This window comes from Neolamprologus brichardi, chromosome 13, assembly GCF_056152115.1.
Source record: "Neolamprologus brichardi isolate AB-2024 chromosome 13, ASM5615211v1, whole genome shotgun sequence".
NCBI lineage: Eukaryota > Metazoa > Chordata > Actinopteri > Cichliformes > Cichlidae > Neolamprologus > Neolamprologus brichardi.
Window position 1 is genome coordinate 19,811,364 of NC_142116.1, and position 24,221 is coordinate 19,835,584.

The 24,221-nt window shown below is 38.1% G+C and overlaps 2 protein-coding genes across 6 annotated transcripts; one reads left to right on the forward strand and one right to left on the reverse strand.

The window, feature by feature from the left end:
- Positions 1-1,013: 1,013 nt before the first annotated feature.
- lhcgr (luteinizing hormone/choriogonadotropin receptor) lies at positions 1,014-10,478 on the reverse strand. Of its 5 annotated transcripts, XM_035912089.2 has the most exons (12): positions 10,199-10,270; positions 9,251-9,311; positions 8,555-8,626; positions 8,215-8,289; positions 8,048-8,122; positions 7,840-7,914; positions 7,655-7,732; positions 7,489-7,557; positions 7,318-7,392; positions 6,234-6,419; positions 5,944-6,012; positions 1,014-5,719 (listed from the first exon to the last, which is right to left on the reverse strand). In XM_035912089.2, exons 2-12 carry the CDS (start codon positions 9,280-9,282, stop codon positions 4,624-4,626), a joined length of 1,902 nt encoding a protein of 633 aa, XP_035767982.2. In that variant the 5' UTR covers positions 9,283-9,311; positions 10,199-10,270; the 3' UTR covers positions 1,014-4,623. The 5 variants fall into 5 exon arrangements, with proteins under 5 accessions (XP_035767982.2, XP_006800885.2, XP_035767981.2 ...); XM_006800822.2 differs by lacking the exon at positions 9,251-9,311 and having other exon boundaries at positions 1,014-5,716; positions 10,199-10,478; XM_035912088.2 differs by lacking the exon at positions 9,251-9,311 and having other exon boundaries at positions 10,199-10,478.
- Positions 10,479-11,918: 1,440 nt separating this feature from the next.
- Positions 11,919-23,535, forward strand: sft2d1 (SFT2 domain containing 1). Its single transcript, XM_006800823.3, has 8 exons — positions 11,919-12,186; positions 12,766-12,852; positions 14,628-14,710; positions 18,483-18,564; positions 18,835-18,870; positions 18,956-19,014; positions 21,454-21,483; positions 23,413-23,535. The coding sequence occupies exons 1-8, from the start codon at positions 12,121-12,123 to the stop codon at positions 23,450-23,452; spliced, it is 483 nt and encodes a 160-aa protein (XP_006800886.1). The 5' UTR covers positions 11,919-12,120; the 3' UTR covers positions 23,453-23,535.
- The last annotated feature ends 686 nt before the right edge of the window (positions 23,536-24,221 follow it).

The following is a 24,221-nucleotide window of genomic DNA, read 5'->3' on the forward strand; positions in this document are numbered from 1 at the left end:
ATAATATAGTTAGTATTTATTTTTCTGTTATTTCTTTTCAATTTTTTCTTAATTTCTTTTGAAAAAAGTTGCAAATAATCTATTACGTAATAAGAAAAACGTATACGAAACCAACAGAGGAACACAAGATCTCTTTAATCTTAGAGTTACAAAAACAACAACAAAACAAAAGCTACTACTAAATCAAACTACTCCACCACGTGGTCACTTTTGCTACTGATCTTCCACAAATAGAATAAGAATCCAAGGTCCATTTAGAAGCTGTTGTTGAAATTTCAGTCATATTCTAGGAACGCTGTTCAGTTACTGTTGGAGTTTAGGTGCTTGTTTTCATCACATTACTGTATTTTCTCCTGAACAGTAATGCTGAGAGTCAACATTTTTTCTTTTTTTTTTATTATTATTGTGTATTTTATTTTATTTTATATTCAGTTGTTACATACGTGACAGACATGACTAGGGGAAAGGAAAGGGAGCAAGAAAGACAGGGAGTAGAAGAAAAACAAGAGGGAGGAAGAGCGGGGAAGAGGAATGTTTTATAAGGAAAACGTTCAAAAGCACTCTGAGCCTGTGAGCAAAACCAAAACCAAAAAAAAACACCTTTTCCTATTGGTCGGAAAATGTACCATGTCGACCATTCTAAAAATGACATGGCAACATGGCATTTAGTTGTTTAGGAAGGGGGGAAGTTTTAGGAGTGATGTGAGAGATTTTCGACGTTTAGCGAAAATTTTGTGTAGTTAGTGTGTAGTGTAGTCAATAGTTTTGTTGTGTGTGTCAGAACAATAAGGCGACTACTGAGTGCTACAGGTGTTACAGGAGTGCTACATCTCCTGTTGTCAGGCCTGCAGGTATCAGGCTGTTCTCCTTTATCTCATAGTGGCACAAATAATTTGTGTGGCATCAAATTTGATGCAGAACACCTGATTGTTCCATAAATATTTTGAAATGTTTATTTAAAAAAACGCCTTGGCTGCATTTTTAGTTAAATAGCACACATTTCAGTTCAGTTCAGTTCATTTTTATTTCAAACATTTCAAACGTGTCTTCACAATCATTACAAAATATCATTCCATTATTTGTTTGAAAAGGAGTAGGCAGAAGTATATACTTATTTGTCCCTACCCAAATTTGCAGATTCACAAGTTATGGAAAAACAAACAAACAAAAAAACAAAACAAAAAAGAACTACAACACCATTACCAGCAACATTACCATCCTGGGTTAACCCTGTTTTCTTCAGTCTTATACTTATTTAAAATTAGGTTTTTATATTTTAATTTAAACTGGTTTATGTTTTTACTTTCTTTTATTTCTTCTGTTAGACTGTTCCATAATTTAACTCCTGCAATTGAGATAGACATAGTTTTTGAAGTTGTTCTAGCACTTTGTATTTTTAAATTCCATTTCCCTCTTAAGTTATACCCCTCTTCTTTTTTTTTATTTCTTACTTTATACATTATTTGCGTTGTTTTAAGCTTCACCAAGTCTTGGAATTTAATAGCTTGCATTCTGACAAAGAGTGCATTTGTATGGTCCCTGTACCCCACATTATTTATTAATCTAATGGCCCTTTTCTGTATTATAGTTATTGTTTGTGTGTTACTTTTGTACAGTAGCTTGCAAAAGTATTCGGCCCCCTTGAAATTTTCCACATTTTGTCACATTACAGCCACAAACATGAATCAATTTTATTGGAATTCCACGTGAAAGACCAACACAAAGTGGTGTACACGTGAGAAGTGGAACGAAAATCATACATGATTCCAAACATTTTTTACAAATAAATAACTGAAAAGTGGGGTGTGCATAATTATTCAGCCACCTGAGTCAATGCTTTGTAGAACCACCTTTTGCTGCAATTACAGCTGCCAGTCTTTTAGGGTATGTCTCTACCAGCTTTGCACATCTAGAGACTGAAATTCTTGCCCATTCTTCTTTGCAAAACAGCTCCAGCTCAGTCAGATTAGATGGACAGTGTTTGTGAACAGCAGTTGTCAGATCTTGCCACAGATTCTCATTTGGATTTAGATCTGGACTTTGACTTCTTTTAAAATTGAATTCATTCCTCATTGTAAAGGTTCACAAAACATTATCAGTGTTAACGGTTACATTTTAACTTTCTCTCTTCTGACCAGTCAGCACTCTCCTCTGGAAACACCTGTGGAGTGGGTTTAAACTCAAGTAGGATTTGAGAGACAATATCATATACTAGATATTACTCAGTTCTTTGTGCAACTTCACAGAATGCAAATTCATAATTGCTCATACTTTCTAATTACACACCAGACCATCTCTAAAAGTGCATCAGCATCATCTTGACATGTTTGTATCTCCTTCCTCTTTCAGATACGAGGTTTGACACAGTATTACATGCAGTCTAATTCCTGTGTAGGATTACTTATTCTCACATCCTGATTGCCTTTTACAAGGAATACTTACTTGTGCAGTCAAGATATGGAAAAAGAAGAGAACAAAAACTTAAAGTAAATGTTTATTTTTTAAAGTTAGATCCATAATTTGCTGGACAGTGACACAGATGTTGTAGTTTTGTCCCTGTACACCACTACACCCCTGTGGATTTTAAATCAAACAATCAAGATGAGATTCAAGCACAGACTTCCAGTTTATTTATTTATTTTTACAAAAAAAAAATAATCAGGGGCTCCAAAGTAATTGTACAAAGTAACATAAACCTAAATACAAGGGACATTTTAATACTTTAAACCTCCCAGGCCTTTACTGCAGCTGCTTTCAGTTGCTTTTTGTTTGTGAGTCTCTCAGTTTTGTCTTCAGTAACTGAGAAGCTGACTTGGCCACTGAAGAATATCCCATTTCTTTGCCTTGAGAAACTCTCTCTGCTTGTGCAGTGTGCTTTGGGTCATTATCCATCTGTATTGTGAAGCACTGTCTGATTGGCTGTGCAGCATTTGGTTGAATCTGAGCAAAGTATAGCCAAGAACACATAACAGTTCATTCTGCTACTTACATCAGCAGATACATCATCAATAAACACCAATGATCTAGACTCACTGACAGCCATATTGTTATACAGCGATAAAATTGCCTCCACCATGTTTGACTGATAATGTAACATGATATAAATCATAAGTCTCCCTCATTTGCACATACATTAATTTGGGTCTCATTTTTAAAATGACAGTGAAAAGCTATAAAATTAAGATTCAACCATGCATTCAACCTGTGCGTTAGTATGAGTACTTTAATTTGTCATGAAATAACAAGGAAATAGGCATCGCCTTGACATTGAATCACTTGTCAGTCAACTGTTATTTTTGAGCATCTGAAAATGGAGTACTGAAATTTCTGTAATTCTTAATCAGGAAATGCAAAAAAAATAAAATAAATAAAAGCCAAAAATTTTCTGGTCAACAACTGTCTTAGTCCAGCGAATTATTTATCTAACTGTGTATGTATGGCTAGTCTCACTTACGTTCTTATGCTTATGAAAGTGGCTCCTTTTGCATACTCATGCAACAATGAATTACATATGAAGTAAACAAGATGCTGGAGCAGACTACTTTCAAGAGTAAGTCATAGTATTAGACTATATATGATCAGAGATGGGCAGTAGCGTTACTGTAATCTGATTACTTTTTTCAAGTAACGAGTAAAGTAAGGGATTACTATTGCAAAAACGGTAATTAGATTACCGTTACTTTCCCGTAGGAACGCTGCGTTATTGCGTTACTAAGACCGTGATCTTTTTGCGAGAACATCTCATGACAATGATGTAAGCGAGTGCGTACGTCTGTGACAACAGCTGTGTGCAGATCAACAATGGATAATATATCGAGTGCGGGAGAGAGTTTGAGCGTGCAGCGTTTAAAGCGTGGAAGTACTGACCTTACTTTGAGTTTGATTCCATAAAAAGTGACAAAAACATTAGTGTCCGTTGTGCGTGGGAAGAAAACTTCTTTTTACAGCGAAAAAAACCCTAAACTTCCACGCTACGACGTAATTGGACATTCACAGAGAAGCTCGCGGATTCTTCCACTGACCGCTGCGGCACACCTGCACCAGGGTAAACCTCCGCCTATCCTACTCCTACTTTACAGGTGAAAATAGAGCAACAGGACCGCTAGTCTTTGACTTTATTTATTTTCTGCTGTGTTTTACTGGCATCTATTTGAAAGACTGAGTTTAAACACAAAAAAATATTTTATGTGCTGGAATGTGCAGAAAATAGGTTTAAATGTTAAACTAATTTCTTCCAGTCAGAGAATGTTGCATATAATTAAATTTTTGCTTGATGCATAAAGTTAAAAGATTAAAACTAATAAAACAAGATTTAAAAAGACACTTTTCCATTTGATTACACTTTGTATGATGGATTATGCAGAAAAAGTAGAATTGGGCTCAAAGATCTATCGCTTTATCACCTATTCAGGTTGTAAATCGTGTTTTTAAAAAGTAACTAAGTAATTAATTACTTTTGAAAATAAGTCATCCGCAAAGTAACGGGATTACTTTTTGGGGGAAGTAATCAGTAATTAGTTACTGATTACTTTTTTTCAAGTAATTTGACCAACACTGATGCTGATATATATAATACAAACATTTACTGTTTGATGCAATTGGAAATTTGAATACATTTCTTTTCTATTTCCTTTCTGTATGAGCAGCCTTGTTTCTACAGCAGCCTATGGTACTCATGAGTTTATAAGCATCCTTTCTGAAAGCTTTAGTGAAGATAGCATAGAGGAAGGGATTGGCACACGAATTGATGGGAAAAAAGAGGACCAACAGAATTTTGGAGTTGGTAACTGTGATGAGGGGAAACTTAAAAGCAGCAGAGATGGCAAAGAAGGAGATGGGTGCCATGCACAGAAAATCTGTGAAGATGAGTACCGCCATGCGCTGTGCGATCCTGGTGTCTGCACTTCTGGGTAAGTCAGGGTTTTTTACAGCCAGGTAGATCAGCACATAGCAAACGCAAACAACGAGGAAGGCGCCCACATTGAGGAGCAGGATAATTATAACAAAAGCCTGAGCCAAAGGAGTCTCTATGTCCATGGGTAAGCACATGCTGACTTTGGTGTAGCTACTGACACCAATCAAGGGCAGTATCCCCATCCCCAGACAGATGAGCCAACCTACTGCCATTATGCCTGCAGCTTGCATAAGAACCAGGTGGCGCTCTACCTGCATAGCATTGGTGATGGTGTGCCAACGCTCCAGGGTGATGGTGGAAAGTGTGTAAACTGACAGCTCCCCACCAAAAACTGACAGGAAGCCAGCAGCACTGCAACCAGGTCCTGTCTGCCATTCAATGGCGTGCTGACTGTAGCTACCACGAGTACGCAAGTCTACAGTAGCTATCATCAGAAGGTAGACCCCAATGCAAAGGTCTGCAAGAGCCAGGTTGCACATGAGGAAGCGAGGTACTGTCAGCTTGTTCCGGCTGCTGAAGAAGACCAGCAGCACTGTCAGATTACCTGTAATAGCCAATAAATTGATGAACCAAATAGCTACTCTGAGAAAACTGAAACCTGCGATGTCTTCACAGGGGTTGAAAGCATCTGCCTCAGGTGTGCAAACCAGAGTGCGGGTGGTCTGGCAGAGGTCCAGTTCTGGATAGTGGAAATTCACATCTTCATAGCTTTCATCTTCAGCAAGCAGGTCACCTTCCGAGAAATACGGCACGCCCGTAAGTAGAGATGTGTCTGTTGACCCTCCAATTACAGGCTGAACCCTGCTTTTGAAGGAGATTTAAATGGAAAAGAAGAAGATATTTTTTAAATAAAGAGCTCAGAATGAAGATATCTTAAAATAAGTGAAGTATGGTAAGTAAAGTAAACCAGGGGGCAAATCCATTTCAAACACACTTGTAAGTTGATTTCAATAAGGTGTGAAGTTTATTAGAGTAAAAATAAAAATGAGATTTAGGACAGGTAAATATTGCTGAATCAAATGATTTACCTGCCGGCTGGATCTCTCTCAATACAGGCTGTAGAGCTGTTATTCCACACAGGATTAATTGGTAAGTCTCTGTAGAAAAGCAAGAACATAACAAAAAGTTATGTCACCATTACATGGCATATTTCAGGTGCAGATGTTTGTGAAACCCGTGATATATTGTGTAACGCAATTCAGCATTGCTTAATAAGCAAAGGATTCTGATTTTGATGGACTTAAATTTAGACTAGTGCATGGAAATTCAAAGAGTCACGGGGTAGGGTTGAGCTTTGAGCATGCACAGTGTAAGTCACCTGTGAGTGTTCCAGTTCAGCAGTGCACAGCAGTGGCTGTTGTAGGTGAGATGAGCTTCTCGCAGACTCCACAGTCCCTGCAGAGGAGGCAGACTCTTCAAGGTGTAGGCGGACTGAGCAAACAACACTAGAACTGACTCCAGTCCCTGTGATGGCAGCTTTGTGAGAGCTGTGGCAGAAACATCCCTGTGAAAAAATAACCGACATTAATACAGTGTGACAGAGTTTTTGTGTCCACTGTGCTGTTTTACATTGCCGTTGTTCATCTGACTGTTACTGTTTCTCTCTGCTGAGCTGAAGTCCACAGTGAGTTCTTTGAAGATTACATGAAAATTATGAAGGACATAAAAGCAATTCAGGAGAGTAAGACCATGTCCAGACACAGAATACAGCCTGTGTCGAGTCTTAAAGTTTAACTGGTGTGTTTAGTAAGCATCTTCCTCCTTTTGCTTCCCTATTCTTCTTCCCCTATTTCTTCTTCTTTCCTTTCAGCTGCTCGCTTTAGGGGCCAACACAGAAGATCATCTGCCTCCACCTCACCCCTTCTCTAGTACCCTCCTCTGTCACACAAACTCTGCTTAAATGTCCTTCTTCACCACATCCACAAATCTTCTACTTCTTCTCCTGCCTGGGATCTCCATCTTCAGCATCCTTTGTCCAATATATTCACTGTCCCTCCTCTGCACATGTCCAGACTACTTCAGCATTACCTCTCTAACTTTCAGAGTAGCATCTCCAAACTATACATCATGGTGCCATCACCATCTTCTGAACCTTCCCTTTCACTGTTGCTATCTTTCTGTCACATGTCCCACCCATGCCCTCTCCTGACAACCCACTCCACCATGCCTGCAAGTTCTTCTTCACCTCTCTTGTGCTCTGTCCTCATGATGAGCCCAATATTTGATGTTTCAAAGATTCTACACCGGATGCCCGTCCTGACGCAAACCTCTCCATTTGTCGGCTCTAGGCTTGTTGAACACCCTACCCCCCCACCCTGGCTGGGTTTCCTTTAGCTTTCCTCAATAAATCAAAATAAACTTAGCACAAAGTGACCTTTAGGGGTATACAAATAAAAACTTACAAGACTCCAGGGCCCGTGGCTCCTGTGAAAGCATCTTTATGGATCACTCTAAGGTTTCGATTATTTTTTAATACCCTAAACATAGCAGAACACAAGGAGCAAAACTTTAATGGTGCAAAAGAAGAATTTTAAACAGAAATTAGACATAATGCGGTAAAATGAAACAAATACAGCTTATCTATCTTTGTTCCGTTGAAGGCATGCTCGTGTATTTTTCTTATGCCATTGTTGTACAGGTTCCTGAAAATGTAAGAAACATTTGCATGTTCAAACTGTCTGGACTGCTATAATACAATTTCAAAATAAGTGAAAGTGTCCTATACATTGCAATACTCACATTGTAACATATTCCTTTGACATTCCAGTGAAAGCGTTTGTGGGTATTTCTAGAAGGAAGATGTTGTCACATATATCCCTGCAAAAATAGTAATAAGTGTAATAATAAGTTGAAACTGGACTTGCAGTAACACTGAAGATTTCCTTTGTATTAGTCTCTAAGAATATAACAAGAGATTTACTCACAAGACAAACTCAGATTCAAGTGAACTGATTGATGTGACATCAGGAAAAACTGCAATACCGGTATTTGAAATACTCCTGTAAATAAAAAGAGCAATGTGTCACTTTAATTTGACAAAGATGAAAAAAAAAAAGTTTGTTGCAAGTCAGATTGCTCTGTAGGAATTTTTAAAAACTGACAATTGAATAAATAAATTTTAGGTTGTCTCACAAGTAGCGAAGTTTGGGGAGGTTGTTAAATGCTCCTCTGTCAATGTGCATGAGACCTCTTGTGTTCTGGATTGAGCTGCAAAGCAGTACAGAGCATACAGTCCATACCGGGGTGCACTACAGTAATCGTGACTTTAATGGACTGGGAGAATCACAGAAAAGACTTACATTTCAGAGAGGCTGAGGAGGTTGTTAAATGCTAATGTCTCAATGGTTTTCAGGGTTACACTTTGAGTAATCTCTCTGTGTACAGCAGAAAATAAATAGTGAGATTCTTCTTAGCATTTACGTCACACTGTCAGACTGATGTGCAGTATAAACACACTGCAACCATTTTTATGAGATTTGCCACACACAAAAAAAGCAGAGACACTGCAATAATTAGTTTATGTGATGCAAAACCCAAATCTTCTTATATTTTGAGCATCAATTTTCATCATATTGTTCCTCACTTAAGCAGTATCACAAGTGAGTCGGAATTTGTCAGCAAAAGAAATGTGATACGTACATCCTCTGGACTCCTTTTAAACCTTCAAAGGAATGGCTTGAAATTGTTTGCAAAGACAGATGATAAAGAAACCTGCGAAAGGAGGCATAAAAAGATTGGGAGGACAGTTTAATGATGTAATAGAGACGTAGTGACATCTTAAAATCATCTGAGGCTCTGTGACGAAAAGGTAAGTGTAGCGATGGCACAGGTTTTGTCATAGCAACTATTTAGTGTTCAATTAGAATGAAATTTTCCTAGGTTTTGTTTACAGCCTGTCTGGACACACTGTTTTTTTGTTTTGTTTTGTTTTGTTTTTATCTCTAACAGAAATGCACCATTTAGGTTGTTTGAGGCATTCATAATAAACATAGAGCAAGTTCTCTTCCCACCAGTGAGCAACATTTCCACATCTGCAACATATACATTATTCCCAGCTAACAGAAATGGTTTGTCAATATCATAAACAAATAGAAGTTGTAATTTGGTAGAACAGAAAGTTCCAGGAGTGAGTGTATAGAGTTACTGGCAGCATTTGATAGACACACAAAGCTGCCAGCCTTGGTGTTCACAGACGTTAATCACAAGAGAGTCAAGGTGTTGTGTACTCTGTTACTGAAGAGGAGGTCAAGATTACCCACCTTCAAGGCTTTTGACAGTAAACTCAACAAGTGAGCTGTGATGTCCAGAAAACCATACAAAAAGAAGTGTACTCACAATGTGTGAGAGCAACTTGACATTTGCTTCATCGGTAATTAAGCTGGACACATGCAGGGGACTGTGTTTAAAAAAAAAAGAAAAGAAAAAGGGTGTGATGTACTACTTAAATGAAATAAATACAGTCCATGCTTGGAAGCAGACGTTCTTCACTCTCCAGTAGGGATCTATCCAGATTTATCTCTCAATATTATAAAGACTTAGAGTGGTCTGAATGTAAAACATAAAAAGTTCTTACAGGAAGATGCACACAGGCAATGAGAACAAGAACACAGCTGGCCTTTGTTTTATCTACCGGAGAACGCATGCACACAATACTACTGACAGAGCAGGTGTGTATGTCTGGATGGGGTTCCTTTTGTTCTTGTTGTTTTTTAATGAAGCAGACTTTATCATACCACTGATGCTTAAATTAGAAACATACAAAGTGCTTCCATAGCTAAAGTTGAGGATAAAAGAAAACAAGAAAAAGATACAATTATAAATACATTTGCCACTTGGTGAAACTAGATGCAGTGTTGGAATAATGTTTGTATGTTAGACTGATTTGGAATACATTCAGAGTGCAGAGATTGCTTCCAAAAATGTTTTTATGCCTATTAATTAATATCAGAGTACTGGTAATGGTTGTTGAATGATCAAAGGTTACACCTGAGACTCCCCCCCCCCCCCCCCCCCTTTAAGTATACAGTAAATACTGGAACCAACATCCGTTTTAAATGGGTGCTCAAAATTAAGGCCACTTACAACAGGTTAAAATGTGAAAAGGCGTGATTTGATTAACTCTACAAACAGCACAGCAGAGCTAAACAAGAAAGACGTTTCAGATCTTAGCCCCGTGCGTAAATACGCGCGGAATAACAATGGCAATTGCTTAATCACACGAATTAGCTGCCTTAAAAAAACATCCACCCTGTAAACGCATTATTCCACATGTTGCCAACTTACAATCTTCTATCCCTGTGGTCCATCACTGGAGCTGCCCCTTGTGTTATATTGTTGCACCTGATTGCATTGGAGAAACAGCGGCAGATCCTCGGGCACACGAAATTCCTGCATCCATGGAACAATGAGACGAACAGGAGCAGGGATACTGACGGCGATGTCCACATCGTTAGTGCTTTCTGGAAAACTTCGCAGAAGCTGAGATGTCGACTGAATGTCCCTTCAGCAACAAGAAGTTGCTTCCCTTTAATCGCGCTTTGAATCTCAATCACCTGACCTCCAGCTTCTTATCAAGTGGCTCTAGTGTCGCAAAGAGTTTTTTTTATAAGCATCCGAAAAGGAAAGTGACACGTGATCGCAAAGTTGAGCCCTGTAATTTTCTTTTTTTTTTTTTTTGATGATGACGATTCATTATTAGGTCTATTCTAAGTAAGATTAATGTAGACATGATTGCGTATTAGAGCACCCCAAAACAGAACGCAGAAAATTTTAACGACTGGATACATTATTACCGGATTTATACGTTTTCTATGAGCACATCTGCTTGTAAACACAATCATCTGGATCCCCAGTTAGACTTGCAGCAGTGACCTTGGTTAAAAGAACATACGTAGATCATTGTGACGGTGTATCGTTTAAGATGTAGGCTAAACTGGCGTAATGAGAAAGTATCTGAAAGTAAACCGCAAACATCCAAGAGACAATAACCTTTGATGTTCAATTACCACCAACATCTTCTTCCCCTGGCAATGGTTTTGCTGTGATTGGATGCTTTCAGAGCCACTTTTCCCTCACTGCTGAGTTTGCTAACCCTTGTGTCTGTAATTGGAGTGTATTTTAGGATAGTTAAAATGAAGATTTCGTTTGGCATGCACATAAAGATCCAAAGTCGATGACTGTGTCCCTCGGGAGAACAGTGTGACCCAAAGTCAGAAGCCTCCCATAACTGTATCTCGTTTGGCGCCCGTTGTAGGGCTGTTGCTGATAAAGGCAAGGCAACATTGTGTAGCCTTGAAACACAACATGTTTTAAGTCGTTATACTGAAAGAACATATTCAGTATATATTAAATTAGAAACATGGTAATGATCTAGATGGATGTTTGAAAACTGAGCATAACAACAAGGTATTTTACATTCCACTAGTTCAAAAAAAAAATTTGATGGAGATATATCTGCGAAAAGCGTAGGATTTAATTAAAAATCAGCAGTGTTTTTTAAACGTTTCCTTACTTAACTGCTCAATCAGTGAAACGTGTCGGATGATCTTTCTTTTGGGCATGGTTGAAATAATGCTAAAGTTATTGATGGACTTAATTCCAAGCACTCTTTCCACAAGATAAACCAGTGCGACGACCAAAGATGGTCCGTTGCTTCTCTGCTGGGAAGACAGTGCCAGGTTGTTGTTGTTTTTTTTAATTGTATTTTTTTTTTTTTGCACTGTCGTAATATCTCAACTGGGTGGCGACAAAGCAACATCATTGATAAAAACAGTAAGAGCGCATTTTCTCAGGGAACAGACCAGAAATCCTTCGCTAATACTGGATATATTTATGTGACTGTAAATCTGTGTTTCTCGTGTTGGTTTTAAAACAAAATAATTAAACAGGGTCAGAAATGCCCTTGAGGTATTACTAACCAATCCGCTACGGAGAGGCAACAGTAGCAATTCAAAGGAAGTGGCGTTAAGGAAGTCGCCTTTGAGCTGATCTGGGGTCAGTGATAGAAATGCCAGCGCCGGAAATGGCAGCAAATTGACTGCAATTAAACCGACCCCAAGTCAGTACGTACAAAGGGCAGTACACAGGAAGTCAAACTTATAACAGCTTCGATAACAGTTGTGGGTATAAACCACATAGGTTACAGTCTGAAAAAGAGAACAGCGGGCCGCTTTTTTTCTGGCCAGTTCGCCAGCTAGCTCGTAGAGATGGACAAGCTTCGTCGTGTGCTAAGCGGCCGAGACGACAACGAGGAACTGGGTCTCACTGCACAGGTAGGTACTGCTTGACAGGCTACGCTGCTAATGCTAACGAACTGTCAAGAGAACGGATAACATTCAAACACCTAATAATAAAGCATCGCTTTCGCTGCCTGTTTAAAATTCTGAGCTAATGTTAAGATACCGTTGTCTGCATGCGATTTTATATTCACTGAGTTAGCGGCTTGTAGCAGTTAATAATGAAAAAATGCTATTTTGTGTTAGCTCCGGTTAACTAGCGTCCTCTGGCCGTTTAAAGCCAGCTGTCTTGACTTTTTGTTAGCACTTAACTTTACTGAGTCATGTGTATTTATTTGTACCTCTTTTTCACGCGTTCACGATAAGGAGGAAATGAGGTAAGGTAATGCTTTCGAAGTCAGTTTATTGGTGTTTTGTATTCTACACTTTTTTTCCTGCTTTTATTTTTTATTCTTTGCAGATTCTACTTCAGTTATGTTCTGTATTTCTTAACATATGCTAGCATAATCCCTGTTTGTGGTGTAGCCGCTGTATGATTGATTAGCAGGAAGCCCGTGGGCTTTTTCTGCAGGTCACTGGGTCTGTCTTGTGACATCCTCCCATTGTTCTCACCAGGTCCTTGATGCCAGCACTCTCAGCTACAGCACCAGGGTGAAATGGTTCGTCATCTGCTTTGCTGGAGGCATCCTGTGTTCAATACTTGTGAGTGTATTTGTCAGGCAGAATTTATGTTTTTGTGTCCTTTTTGCCTTCATACTGACCAAAGGAATGTGGAGAAGGCATTTTTTTCCTCCACTGCCGCCAAAGCAATTTCCTCTGTTACTCCAGCAGATCAGTACGATCAACTCCTACGGTCACTTATACTTAAGTAACCCACATCGGGTACATAAATCTTACTTATCAGTTTGTAGCCTTGCAGAAGAGAAGGAGGAAACTTGCTGTCAACAGGTTGAAGCCACTGCCATTTTTCGCACCCATTGTAAAATGTAGGTTTTGTTTATAGGTGGTAACATTCACAGTTACCACAATCGTTGTAGAAAATCTAGCGGCATGAAAACTCGTAATATTTGAGTCTTTAAATGTCCTCTTTTCAAAATTTGTTTTTTTTTCTGGCTGCTCACACACTGTTAGCCATCACCGTGTTTGCAGCAATAACTAAAATACACATTTACAAACCTATTGCTGCTTGTCTGATTATATAAATATCACTAAATGCAGCAGTGTCTTTGCAGAATGAATATCTATCCAGATTTTTTTTTTTTTCTTTTTCCCAGAATCTTAGCTGCTTTATCTTATTAGAAGCTTCTTACAGCTGCTCCCTCATTCACATTTGATTACCTTCCTGACGCAGCCCCAAAGGGGATTTGTATCTCCTCCTGATCTTAAACGTGTTAGTCTTATGTGTGAACCACCACACTGTAGAGCCACCGACTATTTTATATTATTGAAATTATTAATCCTAACTTTAGATAAGTTGTGAGGGTTTCAGCCTTATCAAAAGAAAGATATTAGTGTTTTATAATCTCTTCCTATGGCTAAACATAAGCTCTGTTTACAATTGGACTGCAGCCAGGGGTGTTTCCAGGATGGGTTTTTTTTGTTGTTTTTTTTAAATTCGGTTTCACAGGGGAGACCGAGAATGCAGCGGTGGCGATAGGGGGGCACAGGAAATTAGAATGTTTAGTCGGAAATATTTAATGAGAATCGTGTATAGAAAAAGTATTTAGACTTTTTGCTTAAGTAAAAGATTAAAGTAATGTAATAATTCATATGATGTTCAACCAAATATATTTAAAGTACCTATAGTAAAGTACTCGGGGGTAATGACACTTTTTAGAATTATTTACATGATATTATTCGATTTATAAGGATTTATTTATTGAAGCCTTTATCTTTCTAATGAATACACTTGTTGTTTATTTTAATTACTTATTTATTAGTTGGTAGACTGGTACTATATAATAGTGTAATTAATCTGCAAAATAATAAATAACTGAAGCTTTAAAATGGATAGTCTGGCATAAGAAGAGTAATAATCACATTCAGAATTTAGTAGAGTAAAAGCAGAAAACGGCGTAGTACTAGTAAAAGTAATTAAGTAAATATTTCAGCAACACTAGTGCCACCCATGCCCCCTTTTAGATATGCCCCTGACTGCAGCACTGGTCCAGTAGTACTAAAGTCTATTATAATCCAAACCAATCTTATGGGTTTCTAACAGTAGGGGGAGACAAACGTGTTTCAGTACAACCACAGGACAGCCACTTCTGCTCTTTTTCTTTTTTTCTCTCTCTTTTTTCCGCAGAATTTTTAACAGGGTTATTAACAGTTAACCCTTTAACCTGGTTAAGTTCTAGATCTCACTTAGTAGCTATTATATCTGTTTATTTTTGCCCCCTACCCCTTGCTGAAAAATGGTGATATGAATTTGTGTAGCGGAATTATTTTTTCTTTTTCTTTTTTAATCTCTTTACCAGGGCACAGCACTGCTGTTCCTTCCAAGTGGCTTGAAGCTCTTTGCAGTCTTTTACACACTAGGGAATATTGCAGCTCTTGCCAGGTAAGTCCAGTTTAATTTTAAGTGTTACTGGTATTGTACTGTATTATCATCAGCCTTTTGTCATCAGTATGACACACTGCAAGAAAGCAACAAAAAAAAGTAATCTTAAAGGTTATATTGTCACTCATGGCTGGAGTATCTTGTCACAGTCATATTTCTTTAAGGTTTGCTTTGTGGTGACTTTCTGTAGTGTGTGTGATTTATCAACATTGTCCCTGTGTTCATTCATAACCTGCTGCTCTGTTTGCAACACTGTGCCTGAAGAACTATGAGATGTTTTCAGCTCATAATGAATGACATTGTTACATATTATTGTCAGTATGAGTTATACAGTTGGATGTAACAAAGCAAGTAATCTAATCTTGATGAAAGCATTGTCATTTATTAAAGTTGTCACTCCTGTGCAGCTCTGATAGCAATTTTTAGGTTTTCCAAATTTGAACCCAAGGATGAACTGAATAAATCTTAGTAAATCTTTTGTGCTGTTGAGTATATAAAAACGCACTTTGTACAGCTTTTAGTGTTTGAAATTCAAAGACCTCTAAAGTCTTTGAGTTTCACCATCATCAGTAATAAATACACATTTGTAGACACATTTTATTACAGCAAGCTTGCACTGTCCTTTCAGACCTCTTATCAAATTTGTACCCATTTTATTTGAATTCTATTTCTTCAGTTAATATGTACTCTCAATCCTTGAAACACTACAGAGTTTGCTGCTGAGAGTATACAAACTAAAACTATTGGGAGCAAGTCAATGGTGTGGGGCTGCCTTGTTTTTACTGATTCCTTTACTAGCATCATATTTGAAGTATAATGTAGATTCTCTGCTAATATTGTAAACGTATAAGTAGACCAGTTTAAACTTTCAATGCTTTAGTTATCAGTTTAGGAGTGAAAACCAGTACAGAAAATGTACTCAGCCATAAAATAATCGACTGGAATTAGAATGTTTATTTTACTGCTCTGTATGCTAAATCACCAGATTAATGATTTTCTACAGCATTCATCTTTCATATTTTACTGGTGTTTACATATTGTATGTTCTTTATAGATTGTTAATCACCTAAAGTCTCTAGAGTGGGTGGCATTTTCTCTTGCAGAAGATTCTTAAGATCTGTGAAACACCCCTTTTAGATTGGTCAGATTCTGCCAACATCACTCCTTTCATGTGAACATGCAGGGGAAACCTTGGGTTAACTTAGTGAGTTGGAGAACTAGCTTCTTTTGACCACTTATCCTGAACGCCAATGTTAGGGTAAATGAATCCAGATAACCTGGGTATGTTGCACTCACCCGGGAATCTGTGAGTCCTTACTGACACTGTTATAATTAGAATTAGAATTAATTAGAATTAGTTAGAAGAAAAATATTCATGGTCTCAAAATAATTCCTTATTTTGAGACCATGAATATTATTCTTCTAACTGTTAAATTAAAAAACTGCGGTGAAAAGCTGGAATGCATAAGAGTTGTCAGCAGAGGTCTGCAAAAGAGCTCCATCGAAGTGTTGTGCAGTTACGTAGGCGAGGTGTACATCAGGTTTTGACATAAGTTAATTCGTAGAGCTTCACAGGGGTTTGCAGTTTACATCCTACCTACAGGATAGGGTTCCCACAGAGACGAGCAGGGGCAGCATAGCTGTGTGTCTCTAGTAGAGAGTGTTTTTTTTTTTATAGGAGGATGTGAGTAAATGAGCTCTTTTTTTGTATAGGAGCAAACAGCTGTTTTCTTTCCTGTCACAGGGAACCATACTTCCAAAGTGTAGTTAAAACTTTAGTTTTACTTATTCGGTACCAGTTTATAAATGGATCATCTTGGGGACCTTCACATAGTTAAGTCAAGACTTTCCAGTAGAGAGAAATCTAAACTAACCCCCTTCTTAAAAATCACATACCAGCAATGTAGAGGAAAAAAAAACTCAATATAAAGCTTAAGATTAGAAATGTATCTTTATAGATGTCACCAGATCTACAACATTTAGATTTGTATTTGTAGATGAACTAAGGTCTAAATCTTACAGTAATGTCTTTGACTTCTTTTGACAGACACCGAACGCTTGATTTGGTGATTGTTATCAGACTGTACAGTCTCTGTTTTCAGGTATTAAATATCCAGAAGGTTAGATGCATCAAGAAACTAGGTCACCTTCTTCATAGCTCAGGTTAACAGTCCAGTGCAAAAGAGTATCATATTATTTTACAGAGCTTAACCTACTTTATAAAAACAGTATGCTGCTGGTTTCTTCTTGACAGCCACAGGTATGAAAACAGGAGGCACTATGTGCTGTGTTTTTAATGACAAAAGAACAAAATTATGTAACGCAACAAAAGCTCAATTTAGCTTAAACTCTGATTTCAAATGTCTATTCAGTGATCTGCCAAAATCTTAACACTTAATGTGTTAAAATTACGTGATCAGTTTTACAGTCAGTGACACACTCTTTTAGGTGCCAGATCTTTTTCCCAGCATGTGCGCCAATCATTAGTGTCTTTGACACTCTGAGGAGGAAAAAAAAAAAGCCTCCCTCTCAACAGACCAGCAGAGAGAGCCTGCGTCAGCCCACATTACTCTTGTGTCTCATCTAACAGATGTGACGCTCCACGGACTCCCTCTGCCCACTCAGCTCAGCTGAGCCCAAAGCTGCGTGCCTCGTCAGTGGGGAAAGCCTTTGTCTTGTTAAATTCACTGACGTAACACATGCATCATGTAGGAGGTCTTAAGTGTTGGGAATGAAACATTTAAACTGTAATTATCGCCACATGTAGTCCAAATTTGATTTTGTTGGTCACACTTTTCAGATGTTACTCATACTGTGCTGTATGCGGTCAGTGTATTACTCATGTTGTGGGGTACCAGTTTGTTTACAAAAGGGATCTGTCCCATTCTCGTGAATTTAGTTTGGGACTTCCCTGAGATTTTTTTTTTTTTTTTTTTAACCTTACAGTATTTATACATTTGTTTGTTTTTGTCAACTTTTCCTATCAACTTTTTAGGCTTGGACGGTTACATGTACTGCTTTTCCACTGCAGACACATCTCTGCCCATTTACTCTTTTCAGTGAGCAGCTGCCCATCAGTTAACAACTACTGTTGTTACTACCAAAGCCTCGTAACCCCCAAAATGCAATTCAAGATGGCTGTGAAAGCAACTACATATTTATTGTATTCAGCCTGTGCTGCACTGCAGATAATCACTGGGGAGGGAAAATGACTACTTAATGCTATGAAGGCAAATTATAATTATATTATAATTATAATAATGATTCATAATTCGAGAGCATCTGTGGAGCATGGCCACCTGATGGGCAGTTATCTGGTTTACGTTTTGTAGTCTGCTTGTTGGCAAAATTCCATTGGCCAATTACTTATCAGCAAGCCTCAGTGAATGCAGGTATACAGTGCTTAAGGACCACACTTTCATACTCAAAACAATCAGCTATCATGTGACATGAGCTATCAGTTTTTACTCTTCTGTAGTTGTAGTTGTTGACCAAACTGGAAGTCTTGAAGTAGAGTGGTTAAACTGGAAGTCCTGATAAACTGACGCTGTCTTTGGAGGCAAACGCAGATGAGCCAGTGTGACTGTTGCAGTGGAAGGCTTGAAACTATGAGCTCTTTTTTGTTTGTTTGTTTTCTTAGCTTAAACTTCTGTATTGTTCAAAAGTGATGCGTTGAGGGTGTGAAGTTTTTCTCTGCTTGTTTGACAACCACAGCTATAACAGACCTGTTTACTGAGCTTAATCCATCTACTTTTTTATTGTTCTCCCAAAGCACCTGCTTCCTAATGGGACCACTAAAACAGCTGAAGCGCATGTTTGAACCAACACGACTGATAGCAACCATTGTTATGCTGGTAAATACTGTGTTTTACTATTTAGACTTAGATTATGCAAGGCACTGCACTTCCACTTACAGCAGTTGGTGATTTATGAGTAACGTAACACATTTCACCTTGATAGTGTAGATGTTTTCTTGAGTAACATTTAAATGTTTTAGGGGGTTTGTTTGTTTTTTACGTTGTTTTTCTGATAGGTTGAAAATAAAAGGAGAAAAAGTAAAACTGTGAACTTTGTACAAGCAAGCAAAAAGTTTATGCAAGCTGATCTCTCCTTTCTTCTTACAGCTCTGCCTGGTCTTAACGCTTTGTTCAGTGTTTTGGGTAAGTATGTTTCAATACAAACAAATCAGTTTGCAGTTATTAATTTAAAGTAGTGTTATTAAATGCTTTTTTATTAACTTTACAGTGGGGTAAAAAGGGACTGGCCATAATCTTCTGTATTCTGCAGTTTCTGGCAATGACGTGGTAAGGATGACTTAGTAGTCTAAACCATTTCAGTACAGTTTGTTCATTATTCACACCTACAGTGATCAGTCTTAGACCACTGACACTTGCAATGAATAACTCATTAAAATCTAACAGTTTGCTTAGAAACCCTAGATCTTATTTTATGTTATACTTCGCAACATAAGTTTATTTTATAGTATTCGTAGATACATCTGTAAGTGAGCCACATATTTGGCTAAAAGTGTAAAGGCTAATACACTTAATTTTAGCCAAGCTATACTGGATTTTATTGTTCAGGGCAAAATGATAGCAAGCACGATTCAAGTATATTGATTAAATTGGTTTACCCTAGTTTGCCAGTGCAGACAGTGACATCTGTTTGAAATGCAGGTTACAGTTAAAGGTGTTGTAATAAGACTGATGGGCAAGAGGCCATGCCTGATTGTAGGTCAGCGTATGTTTGCCCTGTAAAGAAGAAGGCAGGATAGTGTAGTGCTATTTAGCTGTGGGGTTTGGGCAGACAGGCATGGATTGTTTACACACAACACGAAGTGGCTGCCAGCTGTCTGTGGAGTCATTACTATAATGAAAATTACATGTGAACGGTCCAGGGAGAATACATGGCACCTATTAGTCCTTAATTAGTTATCTGTTGTTATGCTAAGTGTGTAACACAAAGAGCTAAACAACCCATCTTTCACTTATAAGTTATAGTGTTTTAAAAACTGTGACTTTATAAGGTCTATTTACAACGTCCACAATAATTTCTTTTGTCATTTAACTGCATGTCCTTTACTCAAATGTTTTAAAGCAGTTTTTTCTCTTTAGTTCTTTTTACATTTAAAATCTTTATAAGTCATGAATCTTTTTCATCTGAGGGTAATGTTATTTTTACTAGAGCATTTTATAATATTTGGCCTTTTTAGTTTGCAGAGCTTAGAAGTTGTCCGTAATTTTGCAAAGTGATGAATTGCTTAAGTTTTTCAGCCTGTTGTTAAATTGACTTAAATGTATATCATGCAAATATCAAGCTTACAAGCTATTTGAGCTTTTATTTGACATCCACACAGTCAGTGGAATTAAGCTTAACCTTAGACGTGAATGAATGATATGGATTAGCCTGTCAGTAATTTGTACGTTCACTTATTTGAACATATTTGCACAGCATTAACAAAAGACACTGTGTGTGACTGCATGGAAAAACGAGCCACTAGGAACTATGGAGGAAGGGAATAGCCTGTGTCAGCTTACAATCACACTGCTTTTACACCTACATGTCGTACATTCATTTCCGCTCTGCCTGCGTTCTCAAAGGCATCACCATGGAAACCACAAGTCACACATCCAGAACTCATTCTTAACAGACTGGGGGCATAGTGCACTCCCACGCAGCCGCTCAGACGTCTGTGCGAAGGTGGTTCCGTAATAAGACGTCGCCACTGACCCGCACAGATGGGGTCAAAGTCCAGTCCTTGGGCTGAATTCTGTGAAATGATCATATGATCCTCAACTACAACTGACTGTCACAAGCTCAAGATAGTTACAATGGTTTTGTTATTAAACATCCTTCTTTGCTCATGTTTGTGCTCTAGTTGATTATTTAACAGTGTCAGTGCATTCCTCACATATTTAAAATACATCACTGGTTTCATCAGGAATCTATTAAGCTGAACCTTAGCCGTGATCATTTCCTGGATAGGGTTCTGTGTTTGTTTCATAAGTGTGCCTGCTACCTTTCTGTCCACAATTATTTGTGCAAAGATTACAGTATGTACAATTACATTTTGTTAATCACTGCTAAGTGAGATATAGAGAGAGAGAGAGAGTTTTTTTTTTTTTTTTTTTTAATTTTTTGCCTGTCCCATTTGGTTCTTTTGCCATCAGAATTGTTGTCTAAAGGCAAAGAAAGATGCCCAACTTATTTACTTAACCAAATGGACCATCCCAGCCTTGCCGTATTGGTCTATTTGATTCACCTTTTATTGTTTATTTTATTTTCATTTGCTGAACACGGCACAGACTTGACTGGGGGAAAAGAAAATGGAGAAAGAAGAAAAAGAGCGGGGAAGAGGGATGGTGATAAAACTGCTAAGTGATATAAACGAACCTTTGTCATAAGCATTGTCGTATCAGATTTCAGTTCCTGGAAAGATTTAAAAAGGAATTTACAGGACAACTAGTTAGTTCAACGTATTTTGTTGTAGTGGCCTTAAATAATAAAATAAATGTAAACATTGAATCAAATTTAAAATGAGCTAAGGGACACATTCATTCATTCTTCATCAGTAGGTGAATACTAATGCAAAGGACTTTAAATACAGGTAATCTGCTTAAACTGGTACATGACATGCACAGTTCATTCGTAATTAGTATCTTCTACAATCAATATCTGTCCTAAAAATATCCCACCATCACCAGTATTTTCCCTCATCCTTTTGTGTGTTTCTTCTCTTTCAGGTATAGCATCTCTTATATTCCATTTGCCAGGTAAGATGACAGGATTATACTTTGCATGCTTTGCCTTGATATATGGATATGTGCTCGTACTCTCTGGCGTGCATGACCCTTCAATGAAAACATGTTTTTTTATTTACGTATTTCTCTTGTTTGCGTCCACCATATGGCTCTAATCCCCCATTACGATCAGTGTAGGCTCTTGGTGTCAAACAAATGGCAGCCTGTTGTTTTCACACCATCCATGCTTTAGTGCTGTGACATCATTGCTAAATCCATAATATCACAATGAAGTGGCTTTTTTTTTCTAAATGAAATAATGCTCTTTGAATCTGATTTGCCAAAAATATTTTCCTTAATGTAGCTTTTACGTTGCATATAATAAGCTTGTGTTAAGCTTTACAGGGTTAAGGCACAATGCAAATTTCTGATTAGATCTGGCTAAGCTGTGCTGCATCAAAGACAAAAAGCCTGCAGTGTCATAAGTCGTTGTCACAGGTGTCTTAATGTTTTGCAGCTTTTCTTTAAAAGCAAAAAAATTCTCCACTGTACCAAAAGTGTTCACTTTGGTGCCATATGCTGTACCACCTCAGTGCTTTACCTCCAGGCCAGGCATGAGGTGTGATGTTTTGTCAGTTCAGATGTAAGTTGGGTTATAGCTCATTTGGTCCAGAGCCCCCATGCAGCCCCCACCCACTAAGTATCTTGTGTGTTTGGGCGACCCTATAATCCATCCTGACAGCTGAGGGACGTCCTTTTAACAACCTCAAGCTCCCCCTCCCCCAGCCCAAAAGCTAACAGCAAAACGAGGCCTAGACAAAGACCTTTTCCCATGTCACTCCCCAAAAAACAAATTCCTGTAGAGGAATGCAAATTTTATGGCAGGGCTTTGTTTCTTTTTTGGGCTTGATACTAAAATGCTGCCAATCAGCTGCTTCTTTGTTACTGCTGTGTTTCTTATGTTATTTGTCAACACATTTGTGTTCTGTCTCCTTAAGCCTCTTACTTTAATCCATTTTTCATTTAATTCAGACTTGATTGCTTCGGTCTCTGTTGTTTTAAGTTGTTTCTGCATATTTTGATCTCATGATTTTATGGGGTGACACAATGCTATAGTACTTCCCATCCCTGTCTGTGTTCCAACAGTCTCCGATACCTGGCTGGCCACTGCCATAACACATGGCCAGTGGACTTGATCCTTTAATGTATTTTACCTTGTTTCCTATTTATATCCCCTCACACATGCAGAGAGAGATACTAAAACCTGCTGCCTGTGCACGTCCCACAGCACTTTAAGGCTGCTGTTGGCTCAGACATCTAATCAGAAATTGGGGAAAGCCCTTGAGATTGATAATTTATTTATGCAGTGGAAATGACAATAAGCTTTAACTGATATATTTTTAAAAACACAGAAGAGGTTGGTTGGTTTGTTTTAGGTGGGTTTTTTTGCTTTGGTTTTTATCCAAAAAAAAAAAAAAAAGCATTTAAGGAAGCAACCCTTCTCTCCTGCGGCCTCCCCTCCTCCCTGTCAGACTGCTCATGATCCCCCTTGTTCTTTTAACCTTGACGGGTTTCGCACCTCCTCCTTCCAATTTCGAACGTGTCTGCAGGCGAAGTCTGCATAGCAACCACTGATGGCAAGAACAAACTGTGTGAAGCGAAATAGAGTAGGCAATGATCTGTGGTCGCCATGGTGACGGATCGCATTGCATCATCCTTCAACTTGGTGTACCTGGGGGAAAAAAAAGAAAAGGAAGCCCCCATCATTCTGAGCATGTGGTCCCATCCCCGCCAAAACACGCTCACTTATTCATGATGAGCCCCACCCAGATTATCGTAAAAATGGACTCATTGTCGCTTTTAATTTTGTACGTATGGCAGAATTTTGTCTTTGCTATATTTAGTTTTTCCTTTCATTTCTTAATTGCCTTTTTTCTGTTTCTCTTTTATTTGTTTTGACAGGGATGCTGTGATCAAGTGCTTCACGACCTGTCTGAGTTAGGACTCCAAAGTTTCCTATCAAGACTGGTCCTAATATGCAAACTGCGAACAAGAGGCTTTGTAAAATATACATGATACTGTATATACATTATATTTCCAAATTTTTATTATGGCTTTCATACTGTGAAGTCTTGCTTTTTAAGTGTAGCTAAAGGTCTATAACTATCACCAGATAATAGGTATCAGTCTTTTGCTTTTGACATGAGTAATGGGTGCCTTTAATGGTTAATATATTTAAAAATATTCCTGAATTTTCTGAGTGTATTTATGCCATTTAAGTGCAGAAACTGATGTTGAGTCTGGTATGTGGTCAAATACAACAAAAGTGCCTTCTGATTATATGCAGCAGGAAGAAACCAGTTCAAATTTAAGTCAGGTTCTATATTTGCATTTTGAGCAGTATACAAATTAATTGTCATCTGGCTTCCTACATGCAAACGTTGTCAGAGCATTATCTCTCTCTCTTGTGCGTGCGTGTGTGTGTGATGTGCAAAAATGCTCTGAGATGCTATTCCATGTTGATGTTTTCCACTTGGCAATTGTGTCACTGCTTCACTGATAATGCCTGAAATATGATTTTTTTTTTTTCTACAGCTAAACAGAATTTAAAAAGCACTCAATCTTCAGTGTATCATGTGAAATCATGTTCAAAATGCTTCTCCTTTTTAGGTTGATTTCCTGCCAGATGTAGCAGTGACCCAGTTAATTACGCTTTTCTGAGCATTGTGATTTTTACGTGACCTAATAACCCAATATAGCTGGCATCATGT

Excerpts from the sequence above, each read along its gene's own strand:
- lhcgr (XM_035912088.2), bottom strand. The coding sequence starts at position 10,362 with ATGTGGACATCGCCGTCAGTATCCCTGCTCCTGTTCGTCTCATTGTTC. Across the intron at positions 8,627-10,198 it reads GACCACAGGGATAGAAGATT|GTTTCTTTATCATCTGTCTT; the intron begins GTAAGTTGGCAA and ends CTCCTTTCGCAG. Across the intron at positions 5,720-5,943 it reads GAGAGAGATCCAGCCGGCAG|CAGGGTTCAGCCTGTAATTG; the intron begins GTAAATCATTTG and ends CTCCTTCAAAAG.
- sft2d1 (XM_006800823.3), top strand. The coding sequence starts at position 12,121 with ATGGACAAGCTTCGTCGTGTGCTAAGCGGCCGAGACGACAACGAGGAA. Across the intron at positions 14,711-18,482 it reads AATATTGCAGCTCTTGCCAG|CACCTGCTTCCTAATGGGAC; the intron begins GTAAGTCCAGTT and ends GTTCTCCCAAAG. Across the intron at positions 18,871-18,955 it reads CGCTTTGTTCAGTGTTTTGG|TGGGGTAAAAAGGGACTGGC; the intron begins GTAAGTATGTTT and ends TTAACTTTACAG.